This window comes from Platalea leucorodia (genome assembly GCF_965183815.1).
Source record: "Platalea leucorodia genome assembly, chromosome: W".
Lineage (NCBI taxonomy): Eukaryota > Metazoa > Chordata > Aves > Pelecaniformes > Threskiornithidae > Platalea > Platalea leucorodia.
The window spans coordinates 38,381,768-38,395,434 of record NC_138859.1 but is presented as its reverse complement, the minus strand read 5'-3'; the positions used below and the strand labels follow the sequence as shown (position 1 = coordinate 38,395,434).

The 13,667-nt window shown below is 40.4% G+C and overlaps 1 protein-coding gene across 1 annotated transcript in view; it reads right to left on the bottom strand.

The window, feature by feature from the left end:
* The window catches only part of LOC309601852 (nipped-B-like protein), a 170,092-nt gene that overhangs the window by 77,854 nt on the left and 78,571 nt on the right, over window positions 1–13,667 (bottom strand). Inside the window, exon 8 of the mRNA XM_082335051.1 lies at window positions 13,117–13,210. Within this exon, the coding sequence (XP_082191177.1) occupies window positions 13,117–13,210 (94 nt within the window). The remainder of the gene's footprint in view (window positions 1–13,116; window positions 13,211–13,667) is intronic.

The window sequence follows — 13,667 nt, the reverse complement described above, 5'->3', positions numbered from 1 at the left end:
CTTATTTTCTCTCCCTAGTACATTCTGTGAGAAGACCTATAACCTCTGTATGTAAAGCAGGGTATAAAATGGGTTTATCTTACCCTTTCTTGACCATCAGCAACACCTCCATATTCTGTCAATAAAATCCACAATGTTGGGAAGCCCTGTTTTGACTCATCTTGATTCTCAAGATCTTTTCGCTACTCCATTTCCCCTCCTCAAATTAGACACCACACTCAATCACTAGTATTGAAGACCTGGCTACACACCCTATGAAGATCTCTCACTTGCCTTCCACCAGATTCCTATTCTTGTGATGCCCCCTCCACACACATACACACTTCTCCGAATTACTGTCTCTTTAGACAATAATTTACAAGATTGTCTCAGTGTAATGAATAGCAGAAACTGTTAGCTACTAATTTCTTTTAAGGCAATGACTACTACTCAGTGGAAATACAGGCTGCATTTTTATTTCTACAAATAGTAGAGGCAGCTCAAAACTTTTCAGAGAGATCTTACTGACATCTTACTCTTGAATTATCTCTTAAATGAATACTTCTGAAGTTGCAACAATGGAACATTTACCGTTTTTCACAGCTACACTTCAAATAGAGGAGACAGATTTGATTCGCCCTTGTCCTAAACTTTTAAGTAAATTTGACAAGATTGTTCTGATTTGTATTCATTTGATATTCCTCAAGTTGAAAAATAACACTGCAGCAACAGATAAGGTGGTTCTTTTTATCTTTGGGTAGACTTGAGGAAGTCAGAAGGATTTCAGCGCATTCCATTGAACGTACTTAGAATCCAGTAAATGAAAATACAAAAGTAAAGTTTTCCCTCTCCTAGGCAGCACTACAAATAGCTATTTAAAAGTATCTTCCTCCTAAAGGAAATTCCTGAAAGGTGTTGACAGTAAGGCCTATAAGCTGCATTTTAAGAGTACATGTTCCGGCAATAACTTTACATATTTCCGAGATGTCTAATGATGGCTAAGCCTCTGGCAACAAAGGGGCTTAGAAGCTACAATAACTATGTACTGAAGTGAAAAGAAATTGAAAAAGATGAAGCATTCTGTAACAGTTTCATTCTACCACAGACATTAACAGTTTTGATCAGGTATCACACATTGAACATGTACCACACTGTGTTGGATGCTTAGACTTCAGACAAAACATCACCCATTATACAGAGAGAGTTCTGCCTATTACTGTTGAAGTCAGTCTGGAATATTTCCTATGGGAAAAGGCTTGAGCCATTATGTGTCTGAGAACAAAGCTCTTAAAAGACTTGCTGATAACAGAAGAAATGTTTTTATGGAAAGAATACACAGACAGACAGGTATGACCTTGTTTGCTGAACCAGTCGAGATTCCAAGGTTGAGAAGGTCTGTTCTACAAAATGCTGTCAATGTAGTAAATCATACAATGATCTTCGGAAATTATCTTTGGGAATGAACCGAATTTCAGAATATTCTTTTAGAATAGACAAATATGTAGGCAGATTTTGAGTCTAAATCTAGGGCTATGCAGTAAATCAGGAAAAAATAACTGACTTTCTGTAGCTGATCTTCCATAGTATCAGTAAAAGAACTTTGTCCAAACTCTTTTTGTATGGCAGGAATACGTAAAACTTGTGAGATAAAAAGAGATTCTCCACTGATTTGGGAAGGTCATTGTATCATTACCGAACAGCAAATACTGATGGTCATCCAGATAATGCCAAATGTAGCTGCGAAGCAGGTAACATCATAGGAAATAAGGCCTCTACAGAGAACAAATACACCCATCAACAATACCTCCATAGTCTTTCAGTAACAGTCACCCTGAGCACCCATGATAATCCCTGGGACTGGTTCTCTGTACTAATTAGTTTTCCTGCTGATTCCTAGTGGTAGATAGCACTAAGCATGGAAGAAGTTTTATCAACTGCTGTAACAATTTGTAAACACTTTTTTTTCCTGTGACTCATGACTGATTTCTTATCATCTCCTTTATAATGCAAGCAACTATAACATGCATTTCATTGACAGTAACTTAGTTTTCTTAAAAACGTAAAGTTTCAAAAACACTTCTTCTTTGTTTACCATGGAATAGCTTCACTTGCTCATTGTACATCAGTAACTTGGATAGCAAATAAATAAGCTTCTGTCCAGGAGACTGCACACATCACTGACATCTAAATCTTACAATTTCTGTCTGCACACTTTCTAATTATGCCACAGTACTCTGCACGGAGCTGTAAGAGAAACCCCTCCTTACCCTCTCAGATACCTTTACAGAATAGGTACGAGGCCCTGGGTATGGTAGACGAAGCACATAATAAGATAGAAGAAGAGGAACCTATGCAAGTACTCTCACCAAAATCAGATCAACCAAGCCCTTGCAACAAGACCTGCATTAAGACAAGCACCGAGAAGAAACAACGATGAGTTATGGTCATCAGAGACTCCCTCCTGAGGGGACCAGAAGCACCCATTTGCACACTGGACCCTCTTTTCAGGGAAGTTTGCTGCTTCCCTGGGGCCTGAATCAGGGATGTCACCAGATGACTGACGAGCTTAGTACAGCCTTCAGACTATTACCCACTCCTGCTCTTTCATGTGGGCACTAATGATGTCGCAACAAGAAGTCCAAGGTTGATCAAAAGAGATTTCAGGGCCCCTAGGAAGAATGCTAAAAGATTCGGGAGCACAAGTAGTGTTTTCCTCAAATGTCCCAGTAACGGGGAGAGACCTTAGAAAAAACAGGTGAGCCCAAGACATCAATACCTGGCTCCAGGACTGGTGCCTCTGCCAGAAATTTGGGTTTTATAACCACAGAAGAGTCTTTCAAACACAAGGTATGCTGGGGCCTGATGGGATCCACCTGTCCCAATGGGGGAAACATGTCTTTGCTCATAAGCTGGCGGGACTGATAGAGAGAGCTTTAAACTAGAATCGATGGGGGAAGGAGATACCATCAGGAGAGCTGAAGGTAAGCCAAGGGTTGGCATGGCATCCCCTGAGGGTGGCAATGCTAGTGGCAACATTTACGCTGCTCCTGGGAGCACAGAAGGTTCAGGAGCACATCTGAAATGCTTGTACACCAACACATGCAGTATGAGAAACAAACAGGATGAACTGGAAGCCTTGGTCCATTGCCAGAGCTACGATGTCATTGGTATTAGTGAGACTTGGTGGAATGAGTCCCATGACTGGAGTGCTGGGACGGAGGGCTACAGGCTGCTCAGGAGGGATAGGCAGGGCAGGCGAGGTGGAGGAGTAGCACTGTATTAAGGGAGAGGTTTGACTGCACAGCCCTTACAGTTAGGGAAGATGTGGTTGAGAGCCTCTGGGTGAGGATTAGGGGGGTGGAAAACAAAGCAAATGTCATAGTGAGTGTCTACTATCGATCACCCAGCCAGGATGACAGCACTGATGAGTTATTCTATAGGCAATTAGGAGAAATCTCTGGATTGGTAGCCCTTGTCCTTATGGGAGATTTCAACTTCCCAGACATCAACTGGGAATATCATCCTGCTGTGACAAGCAAGTCTGGGAAGTTCCTGAAGTTTGTGGAAGAGAACTTCTTGTCACAAGTACCCAGGGAGCCAACTAGGAAAGATGCCCTCCTAGACTTGTTGTTTGTGAATAGAGAAGGACTCATGGGAGATGTGATGGTAGGTGGCTCTCTTGGCCACAGTGATCACAAAATGGCTGAGTTTAAAATTTTCAATGATTTAATGAGAAAAAAGGTCATCAGAGTTGCTACCCTGGATTTCAAGAGAGCAAACTTTAAGCTACTCAGGGAGCTGCTTGGCAGTGTCCCCTCGGAATCTGCTTTTGAGGACTCAGGGGTCCATGAGTGCTGGTCCTTTTAGAAGCGTAGGAGCAGGCAATCCCATTGTGTCGAAAGTCAAGCAAGTGGGGCAGAAGACCAGCTTGGCTGAACAGGGAACTCCTCGTGGAGCTCAAGAGGAAAAAAAAATTGTACAATCTCTGGAAGCGAGGTCAGGAAGATTACAGACCCATGGTTTGCACATGCAGGGAGAAGACATGAAAGGCCAAAGCTCAACTAGAGTTGAAACTGGCCAGTGTTGCATCAGACAACAAGAAATGCTTTTTTAAGTATGTTAATAGCAAGAGGAAGTCTAAGGAAAACATTGGACCAATACTTGTTGAAGATGGTCACCTGACAAATAGGGATGAAGAAAAAACGGAGGCTTTTAATGCTTTTTTTGCCTCAGTCTTTAATAATACTGGTAGATCTTGGGCTGCCTGGTCCTCTGAGTCGGAGGACCACGAGTGCGGGAGCAGTGACTTTCCATTTGTGGACACTGAAATTGTAAGGGACCAGCTGTATCATCAGCTGAATGTTCACAAGTCCATGGGGCCTGATGGGATTCATCCCAGAGTACTGAAGGAGCTAGCAAGTGTTATGGCAGGACCCCTCTTGATCAGGTCTTGGGAGTCTGGGGAGGTCCCTGCTGACTGGAAGCTAGCCAATGTTATTCCAATTTACAAGAAGGGTGTGAGGGAAGACCCAGGAAACTAGAGACCTGTTAGCCTAACCTCAGTACCTGGAAAAATTATGGAGAAGATAATACTGGGCGCTATTGAAAGGCATTTAAAGGACAATGCAGTCATCAGGCACAGTCAACATGGATTCATGAAGGGAAAGTCCTGCCTAACTAATTTGATATGCTTCTATGATAAGGTCACCTGCCTAGTGGATGAAGGGAAGGCTGTGGATGTAGTCTTTCTGGAGTTTAGAAAGGCTTTTGATGATACTGTTCCTCACAGCATTCTTATGGACAAGTTGTCCAGCTGTGAGATGAGGAGGTACATGGTGCGCTAGGTGAAGAACTGGCTGAACGACAGGACTCAAAGGGTTGTAGAGAATGGGGCTACATCTGGCTGGCGACCGGTCACCAGCGGTGTTCCTCAGGGCTCAATCCTAGGGCCGGTTCTGTTCCATATTTTTATCAATGATCTGGAGGCAGGAGTTGAATGCACCATTAGCAAGGTTGCTGATGATACCAAACTGGGAGGTGCTGTTGACTCTCGTGAAGAATGAGAGGCCTTGCAGAGGGATCTAGATAGATTGGAGCATTGGGCAATCAATTAATGGCATGAAATTTAATAAGACCAAATGATGGATTCTGCACCTGGGGCGGAGTAACGCCAGCCACAAGTATAAATTGGGAGAGGAGTGGCTGGAGAGCAGCCCTGCAGAAAGGGATCTGGGGGTGCTGGTCAACAGCAGGCTCAACACGAGTCAGCAGTGTGCCCTGGCAGCCAAGAGGGCAAACTGCATCCTGGGATGCATCAAACACAGCATAAACAGCTGGTCAAAAGAGGTGATTATCCCACTGTATTCAGCATTGGTGCAGCCTCACCTAGAGTACTGTGTGCAGTTCTGGGCCCCACAATTTAAGAAGGATGTTAAGGTCCTTGAATGCTTCCAGAGGAGGGCAACAAAGCTGGTGAAAGGGCTGGAAGGCATGTCCCATGAGGAGCGGCTAAGGACTCTGGGCTTGTCTAGTTTGGAGAAAAGGAGGCTGAGGAGAGACCTCATTGCTCTCTGCAGCTTCCTGAGGAGGGGAAGTGGAGAGGGAGGTGCTGATCTCTTCTCCCTGGGATCCAGTGACAGGATGCGTGGGAATGGTTCAAAGCTGCGCCAGGGGAGGTTCAGACTTGACATTAGGAAGCATTTCTTTACCAAGAGGGTGGTCAAACGCTGGAACAGGCTTCCTAGAGAGGTGGTCGATGCCCCAAGCCTGTCAGTGTTTAAGAGGCATTTCGTCAATGCCCTTAACAATTTAATTTAACTTTTGGTCAGCCCTGAAGTGGTCAGGCAGTTGGACTAGATGATTGTTGTAGGTCCCTTCCAACTGGAATATTCTATTATACTCACATCATATTTAAACATTCATGATACTTTCTCTGATCATCTCTGAGCCTCTTCAGAGCAAAGACCACTCGCCTTTTAAAGCCAATGCACCAAAGTCCCACCACTGGTCGCAGTCTTTGTTGTGATCCACATGGTTAAAACCCAACTATTAATGTTACTACGAACTTAGGATTCACATAAGAATTTTAAAGAATTATTAGCTTTCCACTTGCACAACAACAACTTCAAAAAGGTCACTCAAAATAATATCTCCACATTCCTTTAAATCCCTTGCAGGTAAAGGTTCCCAGATGTTGAAATAAAGTCTTTCACCCATCCTACATGCTCTTTTGCCAGAAGTATTGTTCCCTATGCATGAAAGCCGGAAAAAAACTACTAGTGAACAAAATGAAGACTGATGGCTAATACTTGGTTCATAGCACACTGGAGAGAAACATCAGGAACATTCAAGTGCTACGCCTTTTTAAATCCACAGCAAAGTGATCCTCGAGACTTCAGGAACATTATTTAAGTGGGTACCAAATTGTTGTTCGTCAAACCTGGACACAGCATTCCAGACTTTTTACTGAAAAAGTCTTTTGAAAGAGGGTTTAATGAATGCATATTTTCTACATGTGGATTATTAGACTTTGCATCTGAGTAATTATTCTGTAAGTTCTTGAAGGCAGAAGCTGGAGAAGGAGAAGAGTAGAGTATCCATATTGCACTCATACTGATGTTTGTCTGTTGGAAAAAGCTGAGAACCTGGTGATGACAGTTCCTGAGGAACATTCACACAGTATTACCAAATATTTTAAGAGGCTGCAGTTACAATGTGTAAATGGAAAAGTCTCCTTTTTTTTAATTTAATATGGTCCTATTTACCATCTTCACATAAATTGAGTGTTTTCATGGAAATGGGATCAGACAAATTCACCCTGGAACCCTGACTAAACCAATCTCAGAACTGGTAATAATCATCTGGAGAATTTGCGCCTCCGGCAGATTCAAAAAGGGAAAAACGGTCCCTTCAAAAGGATGGTAAAGGACTGCCCAGAGTATTATATATAGTCTGTATGATTTAAGTACATACTAGAAGAACAATTTCTCTATAAGGATTGAGATAATAACAAAGAGGTAGTATTCCAAAGTGAATTTGTTAAGAATAAGTATCATCAAATCAAAATAATTTTATTCCGTAAAGCAATAGGTCTTGTGGATTAAGGAGAACTGAGCGTCATGCCTAGACTTTAGCATGGTTTTCTATATAGCTTCTCATAACAATTTCATTAACAAGCTGAGGAAGTATGGTCTAGACAAAAATACTGCAAGATTGCAGTATACCTCTATTGCAAAACTGTGTTCGGAATATCAGTTTTTCTTGGTAAAAATGGATGAACAGAGTATAGGTGAGCAAGTGCAGCTTTCCAGAGCACTGTCTTAAGAATAGTAGTATAAAATATTTGTCATGTAACAGAATTAAAGAGTATTTTATTAATCTGAAGATCATAACGAGCTTTTGGCGTCGAGTGTTTGAGAGAGGGGCCCACAACTGCTTTTAAAAACAGAATCAAAATTTACAGTTTTCTTGATTAATTGGAATAACCTTTTGAAACAAAAGAAATTCAGTAAGAAGCAGCACAAACTTTTTATTCATCTGAGAAAGAGCAATTGTAACAACATGAGAGGAAGACAGATAAGCTCTACAGAAAGACAGCAATATGTTTATAACAGCTTGCAACACAAATCTAAGTTATCACCAAAGAGCAGCTATATTCATATATAACAGTAGTATCATACAAGGTCGTCTACAGTACTTTTCTGACTACTCATCCTTTTAAGTCTTCAAATAGAGTTTTAGCTATGACTTAGGGCAGTACAATATCAAGACAAATGCAGACCAGTTAGAATTCAGATAAAAACAAAGACAATTAAAAGCTCAGAAATTATTACTTATGTAAAGATGACAGAAAGAAACTGCACTGTTCAGTCTATAGAAGATTTGATTAGTGCAAGACATGATAACATTCTTTGATATGTAAATGATTGCTATTAAAAAAAAAAATAATAAAAGATGTGAATTGTTCTTCCTTGCCCACTGGAAAGAAGTCAAGAAGTGTCATGCCTAACTGCAACAAAAATGATTCAGGCAAAGCATTAGGAGAAAAGCTTTCTAGCACTAAGAATTTGAACAGGTTGCATGGCAAAACTAAGGAAACTCCATTACTGACATTTTAACAAAAAAAAAAAAAAATAGATGGAAGTTATTGGGAGCGATACTGGTACAGCTCATCCAACATGCAGGTAAGAAGGTGGGAAGCCTCCAAGCCCTTTCCTGCTGTATTTTCTAAAAATCTGGAAATCTTCCCAAGTTTTGTACTAGATATAAAGAAATTATTACTTATTTTGATTAACAGACTATATTGACATTTGTTTTCAAAGAGCATAACTTAATTTAAAATTCAAACTTAAAGGGATAGCATATGAGACAAAGAACAACATACATTTGGGAGTTTTTTTGGGACAAATTCTATTCACTTTCTACATACTCTTTCAACAATTTTCAGGGAAGAGTCCCACTTTCTCCAGAGCTTCAAATGACTCATGAAAAACCTAAGCTTTGGCTGTTCTAGCTTAGAACTGCTGTATTCAGAAGCATCCTTGTGTAAAAAGTTAAGACTTGAAGAAAGAAACAAGAATGAATGTTTATTTTGGCCCTGTCAGAAAATACCTTTGAATAAATTTCTTCCACCTTTCTTTTGAAGGAGAGAGGGTGACATGATAATTTTTCTTAACAAGTACCTTTGAAAGCACTGAAGTCTGTACTACCGATTTGAGAAGATTCCTAATTCTTCTTGCCACCCACTATACATTGAAAGACCAAGTGTAGAGGAATCTCTCTGGAGAAGTCCTATAAATCCCTAAGAAAATAAAACTAATCTTTCCAAATTATACAGAAAATAATCAAGTACCCATTAAAAATTTCTGGATGGAATACAACTTATTTCTGGAAAAGAGTGCAAAATTTTATAGTTTCATAAGGGTTGTTGCTATTCTTACAGATGTTTTCCCAGGAGTTTAGGAAACTGCATGGAAACAGGACTGTAAATATATGAACTCTTCTCTTTGGAAAGCAATGGACTAAAAACATTGTGGAAGGCTTTCCTTTATATAGATCTTTAGAAGTTGTCTTAATAAAAACAAAACAAAACAAAACAAAACAAAAATTCTTTTCTGAGATTCCAGAGTAGTGGGAAAGTAGAACTAATGGATAAAGGATTTTGATGACTAATCGATCTTGGGTAATGGATACCACAGAATATTGTATGAGCACAACAGAAGGAAAATACTTCATGTTAATTCTTCATAGATGAATTCATAGAAATGAATTTTCTATGAAAGCAGATGTGGTAACAGATGACTGCATGAAAGCAGAGCCACTATTCTGTTTGCATAGCTAAAAATATAAAATTTACATAAAAAAGAAAGGATAAAGACCAGCCTAGAACTTCTGGATAAAACTTCAGCTGCTCTGGTACCTTTACTGGAGCAGAAGTGAGGCAAAAATTTCTGTAACAGAGAAATTTTACTCCATTGCATAAATGAATAACCAACCAAAAGAACAAATGTAACTTCTGCCATCTCTCAAATATTTGCCTGAGTTGCAAACAAAACTTCTTCCTCATTCAGATTCTGTCAGTCAGACAGCTATTGTTCAGGCTTAAAGTAATTCAAGGCTGTACAATCATATTCTCCAAGTCTCCAGAAGTCCTTGCTACTTCCATATCAGAAGTACAGAAATGCAGTCTGTACCCATACCTTCGGTAATTGCCTCACATTTCTATGTTATATAAGAAAGCTTAGATATTATAACACCCTTCCTGTGATCTTTCTCTGGACTGATGATGTCTAGTGACATTCTTTTTGTCCTCCCAAACAAAAAATTAAATATTTTGCTAATTTTCTTTATCAAAGTTTGCGACTTGTCCACCAAACTTTCAAGGACTAATGAGAGTAGCAACAAAAACCTCAGCATAGATACTTGCTGTTTGTTCATCACTGGAAAATTTATCAGCATAACCAATCGCTTTTACTCCAAATCATAGGCCAAAAACTCACTATCAGGGATCACATATTCTAAGTAACACTGTAATTATCCACACCCCTTCAATAAATTTCTAAAATGCAAGATTAGAGGAAGTAAATGTCTGGCAAGATTCTTGCAGCATCAAGAACTGGTTCTCTCAATCAGGGTTCATTAATCTCTTTAAGAAGGCAAAATGGTAGCACCATTAGTAACAGTATTTCACAGTTGTGTGCTTTAGCAATGAGAAAAGTAAAGCTAACATACAGGTGAATAAATCAAAAAGCTCCTCTTGCACTTTTTCAGCCCCTCTAATGCTGAAACATTACGATCTGAATTGTACAATCAGATTTTTTTCAGAAATAATAAGAAAAGATATCCCTTCAAAATGGGTTCCGAGACAACCAACTGAAACAGCAGCAACTTTAACCAAAAACATAATTCAAATATTCTTCTGGCTGAGTAGTAATCATATATTTGAGTGGAAGTAGCTTAGATTCACAATGGTAAAATGATAAGCTCAAACAAATGTGGATTTTGTGTACTGAGTTAAAGAAAAACAACCACATTTAGTCTTTGCCATTTACACAAGTCTTACAAGTCCTTTAGCACAAGACCTCCTAAAATACTGATGCTGCTGGCATGCTATACAAGTAGTTCTCACTTGCATTTGAGCCACATTTCTTCTATCACTGTTTAACACAGTATATGCCTACAGAAGATGAACCACAGAGATCATAGAATCATAGAATCATTAAGGTTGGAAAAGACCCTTAAGATCATCGAGTCCAACTGTTAACCTATCACTGCCAAGTCCACCACTAAACCATGTCCTCAAGCATCACATCTACCCTTCTTTTAAATACCTCCAGGGATGGGGACTCAACCACTTCCCTGGGCAGCCTGTTCCAATGCCTGACCACCCTTTCAGTGAAGAAGTTTTTCCCAATATCCAACCTAAACCTCCCCTGGCGCAGCTTGAGGCCGTTTCCTCTTGTCTTATCCCTTGTTACTTGGGAGAAGAGACCAACCCCCACCTCGCTACAACCTCCTTTCAGGTAGTTGTAGAGAGCAATAAGGTCTCCCCTCAGCCTCCTCTTCTCCAGACTAAACCACCCCAGCTCCCTCAGACGCTCCTCATAAGACTTGTTCTCCAGACCCTTCACCAACTTCGTTGCCCTTCTTTGGACACGCTCCAGCACCTCAACGTCCTTCTTGTAGTGAGGGGCCCAAAACTGAACACAGTACTCAAGGTGGGGCCTCACTAGTGCCGAGTACAGGGGCACTATCACCTCCCTCGTCCTGCTAGCCACACTATTCCTGATACAAGCCAGGATGCCATTGGCCTTCTTGGCCACCTGGGCACACTGCTGGCTCATGTTCAGGCGGCTGTCAACCAACACCCCCAGGTCCTTTTCCGCCAGGCAGCTCTGCAGCCACTCCTCTCCAAGCCTGTAGAGTTGCATGGGGTTGTTGTGACCCAAGTGCAGGACCCAGCACTGAGCCTTGTTGAATCTCATACAGGTGGCCCAGTCACAGGATCATTTAGCAGTCACAGGATCATAGGATAATTTAGTTAAGAAGGGACCTCAGGAGGTCTTTAGTCAATCCTTGTGCTCAAAGCAGGGTGAGCAATGCCACATTATGCAGGGCTTTATCCAGCCTGGTCTTGAAAACCTCCAAGGATAGAAAATGCACAGATTCTCTGGGCTTTTCCAATGCTCGACTGTCCTTATAGTGAAAAGGTTTTTCCTTATACCTAGTCAGAACCTTACATTTCAATTTAAGTCCATTGTGTCTCATACTTCCTCCACAACTGTGAAAAGCCTGACTCAAGTCTTCCTGATAATCTCCTCATAGGTATGAGGAGACTGGAGAGGGTCCAGAGGAGGGCCACAAAAATGATCAGAGGGATGGAACACCTCTGCTATGGGGAAAGGCTGAAAGAGCTGGGGTTGTTCAGCCTGGAGAAGAGAAGGCTGCGGGGAGACCTTATTGCAGCCTTTCAATACTTAAAGGGGGCCTACAAGAAAGATGGGGATAGTCTGTTTAGCAAGGCCTGCTGCGACAGGACAAGGGGTAATGGTATTAAACTAAAAGAGGGTAGATTCAGACTAGATATAAGGAAGACATTTTTTACAGTGAGTGTGGTGAAACACTGGAACAGGTTGCCCAGAGAGGTGGTGGATGCCCCATCCTTGGAAACATTCAAGGCCCAGCTGGATGGGGCTCTGAGCAACCTGATCTAGTTGAAGATGTCCCTGCCAATTGCAGGGGGGATGGACTAGATGACCTTTAAAGGTCCCTTCCATCCCAAAGCATTCTATGATTCTATGACTGCTCTAAGGTCATGTCTGTCCATTGTGTGTTGTCCCATCCGTCATTCATCCCCCCCCCCCCCAAGACTTCTCTCATCCAGGCTGCACAAGCCCAATATCCTCACCTTCTCTGGAATCTCCCCCATCTCCTGTTCGCCCTCTCCACCTAACCTGACCATCCAGAAAGACTTAATTTTGTTTCAGTGCTAAAGAGAAGAAAGCACTGCTGCATCTTTTTACTATTGCCATGCAAAAACATAAGCACTGAAAACCTAAATTACCAAGAATATGCCCAAACCCCTACCACAGCAGTATGCATTCCAGATTTTAGCATAAAGAATTATTTTCTCAGCTGACTGACAGTTCACCCTATTCCTTCTCCACAGCTAAGGTTTTCAGGCTTCATTTATGCTATATATATTGTGTTCATTGAACTACTTTTAATTTCACGTTGTTAAAATTTGATGATTGCAATCAAGACAAGCATTGCATGTTAAAACACTTTTGAGCTGGTTAAGAGTTCAATACTCGTAATGCTGCCTTTAAACCATTTCTTATGTAGAGCAACTGAAACCATTCTTATAAAGAATTTAATCCTCATATTGGAAAGGATTTAAAATTCTTCTGTCCTCCGTGAATTTGAGCTTTGTTTTGAAATATGGTTAGTCAATTTTTGGACCTTCAGAAATTTCTTCTGGATCAGGGCTCAAAATAATTTTGTATCCAAAACTTAATGACATACTCTTTAGTACTATTTGAATACAGAAGTCAGGAGAAGTAACTAAATACCTCTTTAAATTCTCTGTTCTTTAAAATTGGGAAAAAAATACATTGATATATATGACTGCTAGACTACCTTTAAGGGTTCCATCACTTCCAGCTGGAGAGCAGACTGACTGTGGTGACCTCAAGGAAAAAGATGCAGCATTCCTTATTGAAGGATCACCATCCTAAAGCGACAATGATAAAAAATTAACATTATGAACATGAACACTTGATAAAATAAAGACTGAAATTAGTACATATGCTGATTAAATGGACTGGATGAAAAAACATACAACAAATATTAGAAAAATATTTATTTATATAAAAATCTTTGTAATTTAGACTGCTATTATACTACTATGTAGGCAACATTCCAGAGCACAATCAGCCTTAAGAAGAATCTAGAACCAGACCATGCACACAAAAATAAATCTGTGTTTATGTCTTCTAGCTAAATAAGCACTTTTGGTTGACATTAAGATCCCATTTAGAAGTTTTTTGTTACATGCACTCATAGTAAAGATCTGAAAAGCAGAAAGATGAACTCTATACAATATCAACTGAAAGAAATTGAGCATAAAAAGTAGCTTTTTTAAAACAAACTCACCATTTTTTCACTTAACCTACCCTTAAAGTTTATTA